The sequence below is a fragment of the Balearica regulorum genome, chromosome 9 (genome assembly GCF_011004875.1).
Source record: "Balearica regulorum gibbericeps isolate bBalReg1 chromosome 9, bBalReg1.pri, whole genome shotgun sequence".
NCBI lineage: Eukaryota > Metazoa > Chordata > Aves > Gruiformes > Gruidae > Balearica > Balearica regulorum.
The window spans coordinates 673,626-695,035 of record NC_046192.1 but is presented as its reverse complement, the minus strand read 5'-3'; the positions used below and the strand labels follow the sequence as shown (position 1 = coordinate 695,035).

The following is a 21,410-nucleotide window of genomic DNA, read 5'->3' as shown; positions in this document are numbered from 1 at the left end:
ATACGGCTGCTGGGCGCTGCCTAGCCCCATCCCGAGCAGCTCTGGTGCAGAAGCGCGGTCTTAAGGCCCATTTTTTCGCTCATTCTGGTGAAAATTAAGTATCTGCTTTTTGGAGCCCTTTCAAAGCCTGGCAGCTCAGCTGCCATGTGTCCTCCAAATGCAGGGTGGGATGCTCGGCTTGCTCCCGGCTGCCTGGGGAAAGGACCCGGGCTGCAGGTCGCCAGCCCTGCCTGCTGCCCGTGGCCGGAGCCGGGGCAGCCCTGCCAGGACGGGGCTGGCAGCGTGGGGGAGGCGCGCGGGTGTGTGGACGCGGAGGGCTCCGGGACGCGAGTGATGCTGGTGGTTCGCCGCCGCCCGGCAGGGATTGCTCCCGAAGGCAGCTCCGCGCCTGGGAAGCTGGCAGCAGGATTTGCAGCGTTGGGGTGGCTTTGTGCTTTTTTTAGTGGCTTTCCTAAAAACGGTGCCTTTTGCAATCCTCCCAGTCCTTCGACAAAACTTTTCCTGGCAGAATCCCTCCAAAACTTCTGGGAATAAAGTTTTTGAAAGGCGATGGGGTTAAAGCCATTTACACTTCTTGTATGATGCTGACAGGTTTCCTGGTGCAGAGATTTCTTGCCGGGACTCCAGTTCGTGTCGGTGGGCTGGGCTTAGGAAGCTGAAGTAGCTCTAGCAAAGACAAGGAAGATTTTCAGCCTAGAAGAAAGGGCAGAGGTGACCAGGCAGGAGCCTCGGAAACTGCCGGAGATGGAGACCCCATCCCACCATCCCGGGAAGGGAGGTGGTCCTGTGTCCGACCTGAACCGGGAGCTGGGGAACTGCGATCCGGGGTGTTGCTCTGAGAACAATTTCCCCCCCCGTCCTCTTCATAACTGACCCCAGGGGGGCTGACCCTGACCCTGACCCTGACCCCGCTGCTTGCACAGGCGAGACCGGCTCCGTGTGCTCATCGATGGCCCCCAGCTCCGTCCTCTGGATGAGCGTGTGCTCTCTCCTGCGCGGGCTCCGCCGGCTCCCCCGGCCCTGCCGGCGTGGGCAGGAGGATGGACCCAGGCTGGGGACACGCGTGCGATGGCCAGCACTGCGTTTGTCTGCACGTTATGCATAGGGTCCCTCAAAGCTTTGGCCGCGGCCGGCGCCTGTACGCGCGACAAATAGGGAGAAAGCTCTTGCAGATGTCAGGAATGAAGGCTGAAATGAAGAAGGCATAACAAGCCCTGAAACATGATTTTGTGTCTGCAAATCATAACGAATGAGTTAGAGCCTTGGAAAAGCAGGAACATTCCCTGTGTGCAGGGGCCAGCCTGTCCCTGGTGTTGATTAGGTGCCCTCCTTGTGCTGTCCTCTGCATGGAAGCTCTGCTTGAAATGTATTGTCCACAGATGGGTTTCTCAACCTTTGCTAACCCAGGGATGGCCAAACCTTTTTGGTGGAAATCCAAGGATCATTTTGTTCAGAGCCGCCACATGGTTTTATTTACGACCCATGTGAATTAGGCAAACGTCTCGCTGTTTGTCTCTTTTATTTCATCCTCTTGCGCTTGCTTGTGCGCATAGGAATGTGCGTGTGTGTGCTTAGGAACAGTTTTGCAGACCGCTTCCTACTGTCGTTGGGACACGGAGCAGGTCCTGAACCCCAGGCGACAGTGGGCAGCGACGTTCCCCCTCCTTATTTCACATCGTGGCTCGGTTCCCCAGGCGGGTCCTCCTGGGGAGGGAGAAAAGCTCCGGGCACTGCTCAAGCCGCTCCACCACCTTCTGCTGTGCCAGGGTCCCCAGCCCAAGGATGGAGAAGATCCTTGAGGACCATCAGTGTCCCTGTCCTCACCAGGAGACCGTTCATCAACAGCACGTGGCTGGAGAGCACCCTGAGCCCTCAGCATTGGGCTGGGAACTGCCTGGCATGTCCTCTGTTCTCATCGATGGGGGCTTTGGTTCCCCAGATCCCTGGGGACACCCGTGGCTGCGTCCTTGGGTCTGGAGGTATCCCCACCAACCAACTTTTTTTGGCTACTCAAAGGTGGCTGCGTCCCCTTTGGAAAAACCAGTGGCCCCGGCATCCCCGGCGGGACGTTTCCTCCCTCCCCACGAGGAGCCGCATGGGCTGCCCGGGCCCTTGCAGACTTCCCAAAATCCGACTGCTTGTGCGGTGCTGCCAGCTCCCAAAGCCACGCTTAACTTGACACATGTGTGCGGCCCTGGGACATGTGGCGGCTCTGGCTCTCATTTGTGCCGCTTCGCCCCGCGCCAACCTGCCGGGAGGCAGGGCCCTGCCAGCAGCTCCGCGCCAGCTTTCCTTCCGACGCGCCGATCTCTGCCGGATGGGCCCGGGATGCCAGGCCCCGCTCCTGCCAGCGGACGCAGCGTGGGGTCCCAGCGAGATGGCTGCTCCCTGCCCCGGTGCCAGCGTCCCTCACGGTCGCCACCGGCGGTTGCCATTTGGGACCTCCGGGTTTGGCCGGTGGGCACCGTCCCCAGCGCAGGGATGAGGAGGGATGGGGAGCCAGCGGTGCCTCGCCTCTGCAGGTCTCTCAGGAGCTCCACTTAAACCCCGCTTAAGTGTGATCCCTGTAGAGGCCTAATTTGGGGCATGCCCGATGAGAGGCTTTGTGGGGAGGGGGAGCTCCGCGCAGCCCTTCTGGGCTCAGAGCATTCCCAGACATGCACGCAGCCGCCCGGCGATGGCGTTCGGGCCTCTCCGGGCTCTGGTGGCAGCTCCTCCCAGGACTGGGGGCCGAGGTGCAGGGTGCTCCGCACCCCAAGGGGCTGCACCCCCCCGCTCCTGGGGCGGCAGGTTTTGGGCCGGCGAGGGGTGCGAGCAGACCGGCAGCGAGGAACATCCACGGGTCCGGCTTCGGCTGTTCCTTCCTGATGAAACCGCTGGTTTGCGACACAAATTTTTTTGGCGGTTTGTTCCGGCCATCCGCTTTCTATTCTGGCGCTCGCCTTGCGGGAAGGCTTTGGGGACAGGGGGGTGGGAGCTCGTTTCAATTGTTCGGGGAATGGAAGTAACTCGTTTTTGCGGCCGGAGAAACCCAGCGGAGCTTGCTGTATGCAGGGAGTTTTTCCACTGCCGTCTCTCCCATCCGAACGGCGTAACCTCGAGGGTTTCCGAAGTGATGCTCGGCACGCTGCTGCAGCCCTCGCGGCAGGGCCGGCCTCTGGGCTGGGCGAGCTGGGGCACCAGCTGCGCATCACCTGCCCGAGGCTGTTTTGGGGAAGAAATATGCACCTTGTGGCGTCTGGCTATTTTTTGGGGCAGGGTGGAGCGGACCGGAGGGGACAGAGATCATCCCCCAGTACAGGCTGGGATTGCGCTGCCGAAAGCCCGAGGCTTTAGGGGCAGGAAGGTTCCCAGCTTGGTCTCTTCGGGCAGGGGCGAATCTCCCACCTACTCCCACGTGACCCTGGAAAAATGAATCACCAAAAATGAAAGGAAGCAAAGAAAAAAAAAAAAGAAAGAAAAAAATTATTAAAAAGTCCCTCCCCAAAGCCGCCTTCCAGAGGGTTGGGCAAAAGATAAAAGCTCTTCAAGGAGCCGGGACTCCTCCTCTCCCACCACCGACTTCTCATTTAAATGTCTGCGCGCAGGCTGCAGCCGGCACTGCCTCCGAAGCCGCCCCAGGGGAGCCCCCGCCAGCCCCCCCACCCGCCACCCCAACCGTGGCCCCGGGGGCGATGCCCACGCACGGGGCCGGCAGGGCTGGGGTTTAGCACCCCAGAAGCAACAGAGAAGCGTCCCGGCGTGGCACGTCCCCGAGGAGGTGACCCCCCCCGGCAGACTATGCGAGAGCCCCCGGGGGGGCTGAGCCGAGCGGCGCCTGGCCGGGCGCGGAGGAGTGGAGGGCAGGGGGGTCCCAGTGGATGGACCCCCTGAGGCCAGTCCCCCGATGTCGGCTCCGCTGCTGCTCTGGGTCGTCCTCCTCCACTGGGCCACCGGTGGGGACTTCGTCTGGGGGGGCAGGACCTGGCAGCACTGCACAGGTAGGAGCGAGGGCCGGCAGGTGGGCTGTGCTGGGGGGGGGGGGAGGCGTCAACCAGGCGTTGGGCGTGCCGGAAAACATGCCGGGACCCGTGTGCTCCCGTGGACGGGATGTTCCCCACGCTGCCAGGGCAGACCCCAGGAAGCGTGCCCCATCGTGCAGGGCACGAGGCCGCTGCAGGGTGCCCCCTGTGGGGCAGCCTCTCCCTGGCAGTCCAGCCCTGGGGTTTTGGTGCCCGGGTGCCAGTGGACCACGATGACAGCACGGCACGATGCCTCGGTGCTGTACCCATGCACGCCAGGTAACGGGGTCGTCCCTGCGCCCGCAGCCCCCCGGCGCGGGGAGCAACCAGCCCTTCCCAGTGCCGTGGGGAGAGCGGTGTGCCCGTCCCTGCGGCACAAGTGTTGTCACGAGGTCCGCTGGCCCCGGGGACCGACACGTGGGGAGGGGAAGGGCTGGAAGGAGAAGCAGAGGAGTGCCATGAAGTCCCCCATGGAAAGTCCCTCCCCGACCCGCACTCTCCGGGGCTCCCTGCGCTCTGCCAGACACAACCTACACCCTCCCGGCGGCAAAACCTTCCGGAAAGTTTCCGTCCTGCCGCCCCCAGCCGAGGAGCTGGCAGCTCCCACGAGCAGCCCGAGCCAAAGAAGGTGCCTGTGCCCCGGCTCTGCCTTCCCATCCCCGTGCTGCAGGGTCCCCGCCGCGCGCCGTGAAGCTTCAGCCTGGTTTTTGGTGCTGCTTGGGCCCAGGCTCCGCATGCCTGGGGCTTTGTCCCGGTTTGGCAGGGCCTACATTTACATTTTGTTACAGCCCAGCCAGCGGTGAGAAGGAAAGCTGGGAGAGATGGGAGAGTTTCTGCCCACCACCTCCTCCCGCAGATGCTCCGGAGGGGTCCCAGGGGTGTCGAGGCATCGGCATGTGTAACCGTCCCTGCCCTGACGCCATCCAGGTGCGGGCAGCCACCCCACGGAACAGGCAGCTGCCGGGCACGTGCGCTGCCCAACCCGGGCTGAAACACCCCGGCTGCTCTCCCAGCCATTAACTGCCGGCTCCGCTCTGATCATTAGTGGCTGCTGCGGGAGGCAGATGGGGATGCGCATCTTTGGGTTTAGGGATTTGGGTTTGGTTTTAGGACTTTGTCCCTTCCTGGCCCCAGCTGAGCTGTGTCCCCCCCCCAGGCTCATCCCAGCCACCCCCAGGGTACCTGGGGGCTCCTAAACCCAAATCCAAACCTGAATTCAGCTTGTGCTTTTTGCTGAGAGAAACAGGAACTGGTCATTCCCCGAGCTGTGCATTTCTGAAATAAGTCGTTCCAGTTAAACCTCCCCCACCAAGGCTTTGCTTTAGGAGCAGCTCAAACCAGCGGAAGGATGGGCAGGGGGATGCGGATGCGGCAGGGTGGGAAGGACCTCGCCGCTCTCCCTGCTCCAGGCTGGACGGTGCTGGGGGGAAACGCTTCCCCTCTCCAGCTGGGTTGGATTCAGACACGCGCTGCTCCAGCCTTGCTCACAGCCTCCCCCCCCCCCCCGCCTGGCTCTCCCGCTGCGCCCCGGCAGCCAAGATTTATTAGTACAAATAGGAGCTAAAAGCCGGGTCTCACTGCGGGTGGGACAGGCTCGGCAGTGGGGGGAGTTAATCTAACCAAGTGCTGCTTCATCCTCTGGGCATCACTGCCGAGCCCCTCTGCCCTTTGCTGCAGACACCGCAGTCCTGCCAGGGAAGCATCCCAAGATAAAAGCTGCGAGGGTGCGATGGTGGGAGGGTGGGAGAAGCGCCTGCCGTGGGTACGGCCCTTCCCGCGGCTGCCGGCATGGGGCTTGCCGAGACGTGGGACCGACGGCGACCCTGACGGGGACGGCTTTGCAGCGCCGCTGGGGAGAGGATAATTATTTAACGAGCGGTTTTGGTGCCTGCCCAGGGAGTACATGCGTGTGTGCAATTAGGGCTGGGTTGGGAGAACTGGGGCCAGGACTGGTGGGGGGAGCGCCCTGCCCCACCGCCCTGGGGACAGGGAGGTGGCCGCCCTGCGAGCGAGCGAGCCTGCGGGCACCAGATGCCTGCGGGTGCTCCTGGCTCTGGCCGTAGTTACTGGTGCTGGCGGATCCCAAGGAAGCTGGGGGCGGCCTGGGGCTGCCTGGCCGGTGGGTCCTGGCCCCCAGGGTCGGCACTCGGAGCTGCATCTGTGGGATGGTTCACATGGGTGAGCCCGCACACATGGTGCTTGGCACCCCTGCTCTGGGACGGAGAGGTCAACCTCAGCACCTGGAGGGCAGACCTTCCCTGCGTTGGCTCGGCATGGACCCTGGGCAGAGGATGGCAGGCTACAGGGGGCATGCCGGACCCCCACGCTCCGTGGAGTGCTCCAGCCAGCGCTGGAGATGGGCTGGGCACCTTGAGCGGAGCACCCCGCTGCGAGGCAGGAGCCCCACCTCACAGTGGGACAGGGTGGGATGGCTGCTGCTGTCATGACGTGCGCTGCTGTCTCTTGGCACAGACCTGCGCCCGCTGGACATCCTCTCGGAGGCGGTCCCCACCGGCGGGCTGGCCCGCGGCATGAGGGTGTTTCAAGTGCAGGGGGTGCGCGGTTTCCAGCTCGCCGCCTCGCGGCCCCGCGCCCTGGGCTTCCCTGCCTCCCGGCTCTTCATCCACTGCGACCGCTTCCCCGAGGAGTTCTCCATCATTGTCACACTGAGGGTCCCCAGCGTCCCCACCAAGGTAAGCGCCACTGGCTGGGCATGGAACTGGCACAGCCCGGCTCTGCGGCTTGCAGGACCCGGATTTGAGTGCCTGCCCTCCTGCAGAGAAATGAGTACGTCTTCACGCTGATGGCGGAGGATAGCCCCAGCGTGCTGGTGGGGCTGCGCTACGCCCCCAACAAGCTCCACTTCCTCTTCTGGAGCCAAGAGCGCGCCGACGGCTGGCAGACCCGCGTCACCTTCCCCAACGTCTCCCTCTCCGACAACCAGTGGCACACGCTCGTCCTGGCTGTCTCCGGCCAGTCCTTCTCCCTGACGGTGGACTGCAGCGTCCCCAAGGACGTGTAGGTTGGGGGCGGCAGCGGGGGGCTCAGGAGGGCTGGCAGGGCGATGTTCCTCCCCCAGCATCGCCTCCAGCCACCAGCAGATGCCATGAAATTGTCCCCTGCCTCTTCTCTGCCCATCCGCAGGGTGGTGGAGACGCCGTTTCCAGCCTCTCTGTCAGTGAAGAGCGCCAGCTTCTACCTGGGCAACAGGAGGAGAAGGAAAGGCGTGTTCACGGTAGGTGTCCCACGGTGCGGGGCTGCCCGGGGGCGCTGGTGGCTGGCCGTGGGGCAAGCGGGCAGGAGGTGGCCCTGGGTCCTGCCGCCGGGCTCAGTCCCTGTCCGGCTGCGGGCATGCAAGGGGCAGTGCTAGTGCCTGGCGCTTCGTGGGACAGATGTGTTTTTACGAGGACGCTGCCGGCAGCGCGGTGCGGAAGGACAGTTGTCGGCACGTTCTCGTTGATGTAAAAGTTAGGGCAGTGCCGGATCCTGGCCGGTAGTGAAAAGCGGAGGTGGTGAAAGCCGCCTGCAGCTAATGAGCCCCTTGCCAATGCTCCCATTGCACCAGCTGTCAAAATGCTCGGCATGGAGTTTTTGGCAGGCTAGGCACGTAACGAGGATCTGATAAATGTGGCTTCCACGGCCCAGGAGGGAGGGCAATGAGCAGGAGTCGGGAGGAAAATCCAGGGCATAAATCACCTGCAGTTTCCATTTCTTGCTCTTGCTGGACATGCTCTCCATCCTGCTGCTCCCGCTTTCCCAGGGCTTGCTGAGACAGCTTGTCCTGCTGCCGGGAGCCGATGCCACCCCCCGGATATGCACCGCCATGAACTTTAAAGTAGCGACGCTCTCTGTCCCCCCCATCCTCCAGGATCTCCCCACGAAGCCAGTGAGCAACGAGGTGCTGAAATCCCCCTACGGTCAGTGACTGCCGGCGGTGCGGGCTCAGCTGGCCGCCCCCTGCTCCTGCTGAGGAAGGCTTTTGCGTGGGGCCGGGCACGGAGCAGGAGTGGAGGGGAAGAGGGTGTCCCCAGCACCCTGTGTTCCTCAGTGTGCGTGTGGGGTGGGATCCCTGTCCAAAACTGCCCTGGAGAGCCGGGGAGCCCCTTCCCGGTCCCTTGGCAGTGCTGGGCTCATGTCCATAGCCCCATGGGTGCCAGCCCCCAGCATTTTCTCAGCCGGTGACTTCCCGGCTCAGGGCTGGGATGCCATTTCTCCCGTTCCCCGGTGCCCATCATCAGGATGGGAGCAGGATGTCCAACCCCCCGCGGGCACGGGGATGAGCCTCGCCGCTCCTCCGTTGTGTGCCCTAAGAGGCACCCGCCTTGCTCCTCTCCGTGCCCAGAGACCGACACGAAGGTGACCCTGGGGTCCCGTCCACCCTGCACCAAGCGGGAGAAGGCACAGTTCTGGTTTGATGCCTCCCGGCGAGGACTCTACCTCTGCAACGGCAGCGCCTGGATTTCCATGCTGGAAGGTACTGGTGTGCAGTGCGCTCTCGGGGGTGGAGGGAGGCTCTTGCAGCAGAGGAGGAGCAGAGATTTGCCCTTGGCAGCAGTTTGGGGCAGGAACCAAGTCAGGCAACAGCAGAATGATGGGGCTGGGTGTCCCTGCCTCTCCCTGCCCGCCCGGGCTTCGCTTTGCTCTCCGTGCCCCCGTCAACACTTCCAGTGCAGCTCTGGATCCAAGCGCCTCTGTGAGCCAGCTCCCTGATCACTCACACAATGCCCGCCTTGTCCGTCCAGGTTATCCGAGTTGTCCGTCCCTTCTGGGGCTTCTCTGGTCAGGAATGAGCCCTTGGTTTGCCCACGTGGGAGAGCTCACCCCACGGAGCTCACCCCCCTGCCACAGAAGGAGCAGAAAGACCCATCAGCTGCCAGAGAGACCCGAGGGAGCGATGGGAGGGTGGCACAGGCAGGTCCCCATGTCATCCCAGCTCCGGTGGCCTTTGTGCAGAAAATAGCAGGGCAACATTGGAACAACAAGGCGGCAAAGCCTGGAGGGATGGACATTATTCGATGACAAAATGGATTTTGCCCGCTGGTGCTCTCCCACTGGCTCCAGGCAGTCTGCCCAGGATCCCTGGTGAGGCATGGAGGATGAGGCATGCCTGCAACCGAGCCGTCCTTCCCCACTATCCCAGGGTTTTTCTTATTCTGGTGCCCACATGGTGTGTTTGGATGAGCCGTTTGCTCCCCACAGGAGGTGACATTGGCTGGACTACCCATCCTCCCCTACCTCTGGAAGTCATCAGGATTGGCACCGTGTCCTTGTTTTCCCAAGGAGACCTCGTGCTGGGGTCTTGCTGACCCGTGCCTCTTGGTGTCACCAACACTGGCCCTTCTTGTAGCCCTTCTCTTGCCATTTGTCCCTCCCAGTGCCCACCCATCTGCCATTGGGACCAGTCTTAGCCTTTCTGCTCTGATTTCTGGCATCCATTCTCTCTAAGTCTTCTCTAACTTCTTCCAGAGCTCCTGCTGACTCCAGCCAGAGAAAACATCTGGTGCAGGGCTGCTGCAGGTGGGTGCGGGTTAACCCAGCCGGTCTCAGCAGCCTGGGCCCTTTCGCTGTAGGTCGCTTCTCCTCATTCTTTTTAGGATAAGTATATCAACCCACTTTGCGAGAAACAAAATCCGTGGCGTGGCGTTCTTCCCCCTTCCCAGAGGAGGTTGCCCAGCAGAGCATTTTGCAGCCCTGCCTTTCGCTGGAGAACAGGCAGGGGTGGATGGGGCTGGGTGTGCTGCCCAATGAGACCAATTCAAGCCTTTTACCACCCTCTCGGGTTTTGGCCCTTCACCACAACCTTCATTTTCCTCCCCATAAAGCTCCACAGACCAGCAAGCGCCACCGAGCCAGCTCTGCTACGCAACGTGGGGCACCTCCCCAGGCAGAGTCATCTGGTTTTAACCTCACCCCTCTTTTTTTGTGGTCTCCTAGTCAAACAAAAGCTGGACTACGTGGAGGAGTACCAGAACCTGGTGACCAACTCTGAGACAATGGGAGTTGAGGTCTTCACCATCCCAAAGGTGGGACTGTTTGCAGCCACCGCCAACCGATACACCCCCCCGGGATCGGCCATCTATAAGTGGACTGATGGGAAGTTTGTGCCCTACCAGAACATCCCCACCTACCAAGCTCAGTCCTGGAAGTATTTCACGATAGGAAAGAAGGTAGGTCTGCCTGGAAGGTTCTTTCAGCGCCTTCACGTTTCAGTATATTAAACTGCAATTTTGCCCAATGCTGGTTCCTTCTCTGAAGCCCTGAGTCTTGGGCATGGGTTAGGGGGTGAATCTTTCTCTCTCCTGTCTTTGATGGGGTCACACTGAGACATGTATTCAGCCAGTGAGGGTCTGTCCTAGGGACTGCCGGCTGATCTGTGGGCTGCCCTCTCTGTCTTTACTAATTTTGCCGAGACACAAGTACATCCACACCGGCCATTTTCAGCAACTGGTGCTCACAGTGTCGGTAATTGTGTGTCGGGAGCGCTCAGGTCTCTTCCCCGGGGATCTCCAGGGTGTCTGCGAGGTCAGGCTCCAAAGCTGGCTGTTGGAGCTGGATCCCCCCATGTGTCCGGGTTCATTTCTGGCAGGCTCTGCCTGTTTCTGCCTCAGATGTAGATGCTAGTGTCAAAATGTCCTTCGCGTGTGGGCACACGTCATGCAGAGCTGTGGTCCAGCTTGCTCTTGGTGTGCTCATAGCGCAGGCTGAGCCCTGGCGCACAGGTTTAAGGTCCACCCTGGTCTCAGAGATCTGCCTGTGGTCTTACAAAGCCATCGGAGCCCGTAGCTCCCTCCCCAAGACCCACAGAGTCCAACCTTCTGTGTTTTTAAGCCCTCTTGCTTTTAAATCATTCCAGGACTTTGGAGCCGGGTGTCATCCCATGGGCAGCCTGCCGTGGGATCACTGCGGGGTACCTGTCTGGTTCCTCTCCCTGGGGGGGTCCTTGTCCCTTTGCAAGGAGCCCTGGTCCAGCCAAACAAACACCTGCTGAGAGCCAGCTCTGTGCAGAGCTCCAGGGGAGTTCAGGTCGCTCCCCCTCGGCATGATCATGATTCTGGCTTTGTCACCACGGTCCTGCTGGGCACCGTGTGGGGTGGCTACAGACCCCCCATTACGAGCCACGTGCTCCAGGGTACCGAGGGATGGGCAGAAGTCCTGCCTCCAGGCTTGGTGGCACTGACAGCCCTGCTGTTTGGACACAGGTGGGCCACGTCCCCCGTTACCTGCCTGACAGTGGGGTCCTGCAGAAAACCTGGTCAAGCCCTGAAAGTGCAGCTGTGTTGCAAAGCTGTCTTTGGGCTGGGAACATGCTGCCATCCCCAGCGCTGCACCTGCTCTGCAAAGCTCCAGCTGCACCCTCATGGGCAGGAGACAGGAGCATCCTCGGCTGGGTTTATCTGCTGATGGGAACTGCCTTGAGGCTCCCCAGGGTTAGTCTGGACCCACGACGTCCCCTTGCAGCGATGGCTGCAGGGGCAGAGAAGACCACCAACTCCCCATGGTTCCTGCACAGCAAAGCACCCGTGTTGGTGCTCACCAAGGCTCACGTGCTCTGCGTTTGCCTTCTGGTTTTCACTGAGAAAAATTTACTTGGACTTACTAGGCAGGATGGCCCCCCTCGTGCACGACTTGGGGCAGGTTTTCTAGTTGAGGCTAGCTTGGTGCTCTGGAAGCGCTGGGGACAGAGGCTGCCCGCGCTTGGTGTGTTTCTGCATGGAGATGACGACCAGATAGGTGCTGCACCAGCAGTGGTACAGATCTCTCCGGTTAGCCCAGGTTCCTTGCACATATTGCAGGTGGGATGCACCTCTGTAGGTGTCAGCACCTCGTTACTGCACTGCTCTGCTGAGATGGGGTGAAGAGCCCCGGAGGGGAGTGTCGGGGTCTCCTGGAGCCTCCGGTCAATGGAGAACAAGGGACTGCAGGCTCCTGAGTTGTGGGGTTGGATCCAGGACTTTCTCTTCCCTCTGAAGCCATGTTTCTGGAGATGCCCTGCAGGGACTCGCTGGATGGGGGCTCGCAGGGAGAGCTGTTGGGCATGGACCTTCCCTGGAGGGACGTGTGGTCCCAGCACAGGCTGGGGTGGAAGGTGTCTGTCCTTGGGGGTGGCTGAGCCTCGGCTGGACAAAGCCGCAGGCTGGTGCTGGTGGGGTCCTGCGCTGGGCAGGAGGCAGGAGACCTCCCCCACTGACTGTTCCCTGCCTGTGGGCTGCGTCCCTCGGCTGGGCCGCGACCTCTGCCACTCCACGGGAGACACGCTGGAGCGGTGGAGCACCGTGCATACCCGCCGGCTCGGATGCGCTCCTCGCCTTGCACAAGGCATCTCTGCTGCCGCACGCTTGTCCCTGACACTGGCCAGGGGGTGTTCTCGGTCTGGAAAATGTTTTGTCTCAGGGAATTGTTATCATTGTTATTATTGTTATCATATCTGCAGTTTTTCTTCTGAACAACCTTTCGCAGCTCGGACCCCCCCTCCCTCCCCAGCCTGTTTGCCCCTGTCGCCGGGGCTGGCAGGGCACGCGCGGCCGCAGCATGGCTCTCCCTCTGCTCGGCTCCGAGGCTGTGGCTGCGAGTTTCATCCCTTCCCTGGCTCTCTGGGCAGTGGGCGCTGCTGCTGCCGTACACAGACACCCCCATGGGCCACTGGGTCCCTGTCCCCGCTCTGGGTGCTCTGTGCTGCTCGGGGGCTGCTCGGGGACCCCTGCCAGCCAGGGCCATCCTGACCCACACCAGCCCCCTGGTCCCTGTCCCCCCATCCCATGGGCGCCTGCCCCCACCCATCCCACCGTCACCCTGCCCGTGCTTGTCCGCACCCCTTTGAGAGGAGAAAACCAAGATGTCCTGGCTTGTTATTTTTCAGATCTTCCTAGCAGTGGCTAATTTTGAGCAGAACGACAGGGGTCAGGAGTTCTCTGTAATATACAAGTGGAGCCGCAGGAAAGAGAAATTCGTCACGTACCAGAGGATCACCACGCACAGCGCTAGGGACTGGGAGGCGTTTGTCATTGAGGGAGAGGCTTTCCTCGCAGTGGTCAACCACAGAGAAGGTACCCAGCCCTTATACTCCCTACCGACCTGGCTCAGCTGGGGCAGGTGGCCCGGGGGGGACACACTGGGGACCACGGCACCCCGCCGCAGGCACCCTGCTTGAGAGCATCCTCCCGTTGCTGTGGCAACGCTGCAGCTCCCTGTGCATCCTCTGCTGGAGCGCAGGGCTAAGCTGGAGAGTCCGTGCACACAGCTCGGAGCGTGGTGTCCCTCAGGAAGCCCGAAACCTTGCAGATCCTCTCATTTTAGGGGAGAAGAGCACTCGGGGAAGTGGCTATCACGGTCTCCCTCTGGGTTTCTGACTGCGGGGGACAAGGACAGGAGCGGGGATGGTGTCTTTGCTGAATCTCTCTGCTTCTTTTCATTTGTTTCCCCAATGTTACGTAACACGGTGGGGTGGTGAGGGCAGCTGCTTGGGTTTGCAGGGACTGAGCCTTTGAGAAGCCAAAGCTGTGGCCTCCTGGTTGCACAGGAAACTGAGTGAGAGCCTGCTGGCATCCGTGCCTCCCCGGGCAGATGTGATCCATCACCGTTCCCCTCCCAGGCCATGAGCTGTTCTGGGTTGGGGCGTGCACCCCTCAGCACAGAGGATGAAGGCGTTGATAGCACAAGCCCTGGCTCTCCAGGATGCTCCCAGCTGGGTCCAGACACTGGGCTCCTGCCCTGCCATCAGGGCTGGCTCCTGGGGCACCAGCTCCTCCAGCACCCTGCTCAAAGCTGGTGGCAGGTTGCTCGGGCACCAGCTGCGGGTGAGCTGGGCTGGAAACTCCCCATGTCACCTGTTGGATCCCACCGTGGCCAGTTTGGATGAGACCTACTCCCATGGCAGTGGTGGCAGAAAGGTCCCTTTGGTGGCCATACACATCACGCAGGGGTTAAGACCATCATGGCCAAGCCAGACTAGGGATGTTCTCCTTAAGGGGTGGTGGATGGTCAGTCCCTGAGGAGCTGTCACTTATCCACGTGGCCATTTCCCACACACCCTCGTCTCCCTGCAGCCCTCCTTGCCAAAGTCTCTTCCATTGCAATGAGGATTGACCATCGACCCGTTAACATGTGGTCCTGCTGCTGCCCAGCCACCAGCACCTCTGGTGGGGCCAAGCCAGGTACAGCAGTGCTCAGTGAGGGAAAGGGGCTGGTGGTGCTCCCCTCCTGTCCGGCAAAGCCAGCCCTTTATTAGAACAATGTCTGGGGCTGGAGGGGTCGTGCCAGGCTGAAAGTGCAGAAAGGTTTTTAGCTTTAAAGCCAGCTGGGTCCCACACAGACATGAGGTCGAGATGCTTGAACAGAGCCCAGGAGCTGGATGGAGGACGTGCTTTGGCGCTGGTGGGCTCAGCCCGAGTGCTCAGCATGGGGCAGGCTGCGGGCTGTGGCATCCCCTCCCTCTTTCTGGAGTTTGAACCATCAGCAGGGACCGGCACATGGAGGTCCCTGGCCAGCCCCAACACTCAGGAGCAGAGCACGGGGACGCAGCGAAGGGAAAACATCAGTGCGGTGCCATTCCAGCTGTGGCCCCTTACCAGATGTGTGAGCTTGTGTGCGAAGAGTGACGGCAGCCCTTGACGTCGGTAGCTTAGGGACTTGGCGTGACCCGGGATGCTGGCACCGTGCCTCTGGTGTGCTGCTCGTGTGGGGAGACAGCACCCTCCCGGCCCTCCTCTGCCAGGGGCCACCGCAGAGCTGCCACCGCGCGCTCAGGCGCAAGCTGCCAGCGAGCTCGGTGGGGATGGAGGCTCTGGGTAGGGATGGAGGCTCTACAGTCTCTTCAGCTACTTCTTGGGGAGCAATCAGTCACTAGCAAACAGCCTTGCAACCTGCTGGCAAATATTTGCACAGCTGAACCTGTTTCTGGGTCTTGTTTCTTACACGAGCCAGGTATTCCTTTTCCTCACGGTGCACGTCTGTCTGTCTGTCTGTCTCCCCCAGGGAATAACCACAACATAGACAGTGTGATATACAGGTGGAACCCCAAGACAGGGTTGTTTGAAACCAACCAGACCATCCCTACCTCTGGAGCCTACGACTGGGAATTTTTCACCATCGGGCCGTATTCCTTCCTGGCTGTGGCCAACACGTTCAATGGCACATCCACTAAGATCTACTCGCACATCTACATCTGGCTCAGTGGCTCTTTCCAGCTCTTCCAGTCTATCCTGGTAAGGCTCGGCTGCTGATCAAACTCTACTCCTCAGTTGCCTCTCTGGGTTCAGACAAGCCAGGGAATAGTTACAGAGACAGAAGCTCTTCAGTCTTCTGGAAAGGTAGTGATAGTTTCCCACTGATTCTCCCATAGGGATTGACGGAGCAAGGTTTATTTTGTTCCTTGGAGGGTTTTAGGAGTGGGTAACTTCCCTGCTGCACCTCCAGCAGGTCCCCCCACACCTCGCAGCATCCTTGGCTTTCAAAGGCTTGTCCACATCCAGCATCTCATCTGGCTTCCTTCCCCACAGACTTTTGGTGCTGCTGACTGGGAGGTCTTTCGCATCGGGGATAGAGTCTTCCTGGCTGTTGCAAACAGCCACAGCTATGACAGCGGCACGCCGGCACCCTCTAACTTTTACGCCATCAACTCCTCCATCTATGAGCTGAACATCACTGCCCAGATGTTTGTCAAATTCCAGGACCTCCTCACCTACAGGTACCTGTGCAAAATGTCAAGGTGCTCCTCAGTCCACGTCCTTCCCTGAGCAACCTGGAGGTCTCCTGGAGGGTTCGTGCAGGCTTGCGCGCTGCCAGGGACCAAGGCTGGTGAGGAGGGCAATGGGTGACAGCTCCTTGGCACCAAATCTCAGTGGGACCTAGGAAAAAGGCCCTGGATTTGGGAACAAGGGTGGATTTCCTTTCAGGAACAGCCAGGGAAGAGCAGGGTTTTCTGTGTGGTGGCAGAGATTGGGGTGGGGTGGGCTCATCCCCACAGACACACAGCCCCTTCCTCGCCTGGTCACGGAGGGGCCACCTCACCTGCCCCTCTGCTTGCTTCATCCCCCAGCGCCCTGGACTGGGAGTTCTTCTCAGTGGGAGACGACTCTTTTCTGGTGGTAGCAAACTCCTTCGATGGCTTCACCTTCTCCGTTAACAGTATTATCTACAGGTACTGCTGCGGGAGGAGGGCAGGGCTGGGTGGCTGGGTGGTGGTTCCCAGCAGGAATGACCCTGCCAGGAGCCCAGCGTGGGGGCAAACCTCTGCGGATGCTGGTGCCTCTGCCCCAGGAGGACAGACAGGACCGCTCCCTGTTTCTGGGCAGGTTTCTGGGCAGGAATGAGAAGCCCCAGTGAGGGACATCCCACCCTGAACCACAGCGGGGAGGTGGGAGATGCCAGCCCCACGTCTCAGTTTTCCTGCCCCCTTTCAGGTGCCCAGCTTGTGCCCCAAGAGCTAACTGCCCTCCCCGTGCAGGTGGCAAGGCTATGAAGGCTTCGTAGCGGCTCACCACCTCCCCACTGTCGGCTGTAGAGACTGGGAGGCATTTCACACCGCCGAGGGCTCCTACCTCCTCTACTCCAGTGCCAAGGAGCCACTTTCCAAAGTGCTCAAGATGAAAACCACCTGAGGTGGCCGAGACACGCTCAGCTTATCGCCAGGATCGGGCCGAGCTGGGCATCGAGGTGGAGATGGACCAGGAACGGCTGCAGCGTCAGCCCCGTGGCCACCTGGTTGTGTATTCCTCAGGATGGGGAGGAGGAGGAGGAGGAGGGCAGCTCCAGGGCTCCCTGCAGCCTGGTCAGTGGGCTGGCAAAGGGGCTGCGACGCTGCTTATGTGCTGTTTCTCCTGGGCAAGCCCTCCTGCCGTGCTCCAGAGCCACGTCCTATCCAGGGTGCTGGGTGTCCAGGCGCTTCCCTCAGCTCACCGGGGAAGTGTCCAGCCAGGAGGGACCCAGAGCTGCCGTTGGTTGCATCCAGAGCTCAGGCAAAGCCAGGAAGAAAGAGACTGAGCAGAGCTTGTGCTGCCAGGGTGGGTGCATGGCATCGGGGAGAAAATGGCATGTGAGAAATTGGGGAAAAAGGTGGCTTTGGGCTTGGCTCTGGCTGCCCAGGGCCTGGGGCTGCGATGCTGCCGAGGACCTGTCTGGTTCAACATTGCACACCATGCTTCCCGTCCATCTTTGGTGACTTCACCACCCCATCCCGCTGTCGTGGGTGCCTGCCCACCCTCCCGCTCCGCTGTGGCCAGTTTTAGTCGTCCTCGCCGAGTGACGTGTACGTTGTACAAATCCATAGATGTGTACAAGGACCGATGCCGTTCCTTCCACCCCTTTGCGTGCGGTTCACGACTCCGGAGCAAACCTGCTGCGCAGTGGGGACATTGGGACCAATCCAGCTACTGTGGGCATGGGAAAGACCCCAAACTGCTCCAGGTGAAACTGTGGCCTCTTTTCTTTTCCTCGCCTTTGTCTGGGGGGACTCTTTTGCTTAACCAGAGCTCTAATAAACTGCGTGCACCCAGCCTTTGTCCCACGCGCAAGCTGCAGGTACCCGAGCTGCTCTGCCCGTGGATACTCCACTCAAGAAGCCACCCCCAAGAGAGATGAGGCTGTGTCGGTGGCCATAGGTGTCCCGTGAGGACGACGTGGCCCTGAGCACCGCAGGGTGCAGGGGTGAGGGTGCCCTTCTGCCTCCCCCCACCGGGGCCCCTCTGCCTCTCTCGACTGGCCCAGAGCATCGCTCAGCCCTGCCCGGCCCCAGGTTTCCTGCTGCAGCTGGGGCTTGGCCACCCACCCTGACGCTGGGGAGCCCGCAGGAGCCCCAAGAAGGGGCTGGGGGGGGGGGCACAGCCTGAGCTGCCCCAGGGTCCAAGCCTGGGAGAGCCACCGCAGGCAGCCCCTGCAGACCTCCCTTCTCCCCCAGCCCCTGGCTCTGCCAGGTAGGACCATTTCTTGCTTGTGAAACAAGGCAGAACTTGATTTGCTTCCATCGCGCTGAGCTACAAGCAGCGTCTCTAATTCGGCCCCGAGGAAGGGCGAGATTAGGCGAGATGTACCAGACGAGATGCAGAGGCACCACTTGGCCAGCTGGCCCCTGCTCAAGGCGGGCTGGGGTGAGGATGGAGGGGATGTAACCTAATGGGAGTCGAGCTGGTACATTGAATTTAGGCTTGTCTGCTTTGGGAGAGATTGAATTAGGACAAGCGCAACCCCCTCGAGCACTGCCGCCCTCCCTGGACGCCCGGCTCCCAGCGCAGCGCAAACCCTGAGGCCTTTTCCTACGTGCGAGGCTTTATTGAGAAATCCAAGGTTTGGGAGATCACCCCCAGTTGCTGGTGGCAGGCAGAGGCTGCTGAGATGCTGCGCAGGGGGCTGGGGCTGGTGTCCTGCTCTCTGCAAGGCCAGTCCCTCCCCAGAGCCAGGATGGGGTGACCCCGCTCTGCAGAGCAACCCACCCCTCTGCACCCCAGGGACCTCCTGGTCCCACAGAAGCCCCCACCCTCATCTGTCTCCCCCCCTCCCCGGGCTTGTTCTCTCCAAACCACGTGGACCACGAGCATGTGGCTGGAGCTGCTTTCCCTGCGAGTCCAGCTCTGGCAGGGGAGAAGGGGTTTGGGGGGGGGTTCCTCCCTGGGAACCTGGGCTCCATAGACAGGTCTGTGTGGGGTGTCCCCAGCATCCCTCCCCCGTGTGGTTTGCTCACGCTCAGTCCAGCATCGCTAGGGAGAGGCGAAGTCAGTGGCACTCATTTGCAGGACTGGAGCAAGCGCTGGAAAATCCCAGAGAGAAGCTTTGAAGCCCACCTCGTTGCCGCAGGCTCCCTGCAAAGATGCTGGGAACAGGGCGCCCCAATCCTGCACTACAGGGCGGTGCTGGTGGTCTCTGCATGGCCCTGAGTGCTCGGCAGGGACTTCAGGTAATCCACGTGCTTGCAGGCGTCCTCTCGATTGTGCCGGACATAGCAGATCACATAGACGATGACCATGGCGAACCAGCCGAACATGGTGATGAACATGGCCACGTCCGTGGTCCTCTGACGCACGCTGCAGAAGTTGACGCCAGCATCTAGGACCTGCAGCAGCGGCTTGCCCACGTACTCCTCCCGTGGGGCCGTGTGGCAGGTGATGTCCTGGACGGAGTCGGGGTCCAGCCGCGCCTCCCACAATACCTCCTGCAAGGCACACTCGCAGTGCCAGGGGTTGTTGGCCAGACGGAGCTTGGCGTTGAGCGCCAGCAAGGCCTCCTTGGGGATGCTGCGGATGCGGTTGCTGGAGAGGTCGAGGGTACGCAGCCCCGCAGCCACCCCTTTGAAAGCCGCCCTGTCGATCTTCTCAATGGCATTCCTGGAGAGATCGAGTTCCTCCAGGTGGGAGAGGTGCCTGAAGGCGTTGCTGGGTATCCTGGTGATGCTGTTAGCATCCAGCTTGAGGAACACGGCGTCTTTGGGGATGTCCTTGGGGATCTCCTCCAAGTGCCGGGAGCTGCAGAGGACGGCCTTCGCCCCCGCCCGCTCCGTGCACTGGCAGCTCGGGGGGCAGGAGCTGCCCCAGGGGACGCACAGCAGGAGACAGAAGAAAGCCTGGGTGACGCCGGCTGCCGGCGTGGTCGTGAGGGTCATCTTGCACCCGGCCAGCTTGGCATGGCTGCCGGCGATTCCCCGGTGGCTGCGGCAGCTCCTGGGCAGCAGGGTGGCTCCTCTGTGCTCCTGCAAAGCCTCTCCCATGGCTGGAGGAAGGCGGCGGATGGAGGGGATATGACACGGCATTATTTCCTGGAACGCCGCTCACGTCTCATGTGTAACGTGCCCTGGCAAAGTGTGAGAGGCTGGGCTCAGGAGCTCGGAAAACAAGGACGGAATGATACTGGCTACCATCTTTTCCAGGACAGCTTAATTTGGCTTAAGATTAATTATACCTGGACAGAGAGCTGCAGAGATTAAAAATCCTCCCCCCCCCCGCCCCTTCTCAGCACAGACCCCTCCAGGCAGGCAAAGGGTGCGGCAGGATGGGGGTGTCGAGGCCCGGGAGCCTCTGCCCCAGCCTGCTGCCAGTTTCCATGTGGGACGCGGTGATTTGCTGCTGGAGAACAGCAGCAGTAAATTCCTATCACACCAACCCTGAGTGTTAAAAAAAGTGATGAGTCAGACTCCCCGGATCATCAGACTGGCTTAATCACCACCGGGTTTTTAAATAACAAGATGTGGAGTTCTTTTGCTTTCTCCATCTGGTCCATGAGCTGGTACAAGTCACGTTTCCAAGGGTTTTGCCAAAGCAAAACAGGTGAATACGTTTTTTTCAGGTTTGTTGTTGTTGTTTTTTTTTTAATAAACAAAGAGTATGGTTTAATAGCCTGACTCCAGGAGCTGGAGCTTAAGAGAGGAGCCACTGAGTAGCACAGTAAAGGGGATGCTCTGGGGCCCCAAGGGCCACCCCAGCCCTGCTGGGGACGAGGCAGGCGGTGGTGCAGGTGGGCCTTCTTTCCTCTGCCCCTTGGTACTACTCACCCCTCTCCTGCTGCCGTGCTCGGGCTGGGGGGGGGTGGTGGTGGAACAGATCCCCACGGAGGGGAAAGTTGGAGGGTGGGACCCTGGCAGCCTTTCACCCAGGAATGAAATTGTCCCTGGTGATCTCATTAGGAGACCATCTGGGCACGAGTCGTTATCCCTCTGGTACCAGCATCCTTATGATGATGATGGCACCCCCCTCCCCGGTAACAGCATCCTTTAAGTACCACTGTCTCCCAGGTACCCCCCGGGGGATGCTCATACCTGAGGGGTGCTGCCAGTGGACCTGCCCGTGGATCTGCCCCGGGGTGCGGGACTGCGCAGCGGACTCTTCCGGGGGGGGGGGGGCGGGATTAAGTCACGCTGCCCGGGAACCCTCTGGCCCTACAAATGCTACCGGGGTCCGCCAGCCCAGTCTCTCCGGGGGAAGCGAGGACGCGCTTTGCGCCGCTGGCTCCCACCGCCCGCCCCAGCCTGCTCCCGTCCCTGCAGGGGCTCCGGGGGGGCCGCAGCCGCCCCGTCCCGCCACCCCAGCCGGACGCCGGCGTGTGCGGGGGTGCTGCCCAGCCCCGACCCGCTCCCGTGCCCCGGACCCGCCCGGCCGAGGGGCTTTGGGGAGCCGGGGCCGCGCCGGGCTCCGCGCAGCAGAACCGCCCCCCCCCGTGTCCCCCCCCACCCCCGCCCGGGGGGTCCCTTACCGGCTCGGCCGGGGGCGGCTCCGCTCCGCTCCGCTTCGGTTCGGCTGCGCCTGCGGGGCGCGGCGGCTCGGCCGCGATCGGGCCCCGGTGCCGGCCCCGGGCGAAGCGCCGTCCCCACCTGTTGCTGCGGCTGCTCCCGCCGGGGCCCCCGGGACGGGCGGTCCCTGCCTCGGTGGCACCGGGCGGGGCGGGGGCGGTGCGGGGCGGGGGGGGAGGGGGGTCCCCGGTGGCTGCACGGGG

The 21,410-nt window shown here is 61.5% G+C and overlaps 2 protein-coding genes across 5 annotated transcripts; one reads left to right on the top strand and one right to left on the bottom strand.

The window, feature by feature from the left end:
* Positions 1-2,842: 2,842 nt before the first annotated feature.
* Positions 2,843-17,748, top strand: TSPEAR (thrombospondin type laminin G domain and EAR repeats). 2 transcript variants are annotated; one of them, XM_075760653.1, is made up of 12 exons: positions 2,843-3,980; positions 6,474-6,694; positions 6,781-7,019; positions 7,146-7,236; positions 7,762-7,918; positions 8,344-8,475; positions 9,936-10,168; positions 12,859-13,045; positions 14,973-15,202; positions 15,497-15,684; positions 16,036-16,137; positions 16,444-17,748. In XM_075760653.1, the coding sequence occupies exons 1-12, from the start codon at positions 3,887-3,889 to the stop codon at positions 16,595-16,597; spliced, it is 2,028 nt and encodes a 675-aa protein (XP_075616768.1). In that variant the 5' UTR covers positions 2,843-3,886; the 3' UTR covers positions 16,598-17,748. The 2 variants fall into 2 exon arrangements, with proteins under 2 accessions (XP_075616768.1, XP_075616769.1); XM_075760654.1 differs by having other exon boundaries at positions 16,400-17,748.
* Positions 17,749-18,242: 494 nt separating this feature from the next.
* On the bottom strand, positions 18,243-21,320 carry LRRC3 (leucine rich repeat containing 3). Of its 3 annotated transcripts, none has more exons than XM_075760651.1 (2): positions 21,171-21,320; positions 18,243-19,793 (listed from the first exon to the last, which is right to left on the bottom strand). In XM_075760651.1, the coding sequence occupies exon 2, from the start codon at positions 19,732-19,734 to the stop codon at positions 18,829-18,831; it is 906 nt and encodes a 301-aa protein (XP_075616766.1). In that variant the 5' UTR covers positions 19,735-19,793; positions 21,171-21,320; the 3' UTR covers positions 18,243-18,828. The 3 variants fall into 3 exon arrangements, with proteins under 3 accessions (XP_075616766.1, XP_075616767.1, XP_075616765.1); XM_075760652.1 differs by having other exon boundaries at positions 18,243-19,694; positions 21,171-21,313; XM_075760650.1 differs by having other exon boundaries at positions 18,689-19,775; positions 21,171-21,299.
* Between the last annotated feature and the right edge of the window lie 90 nt (positions 21,321-21,410).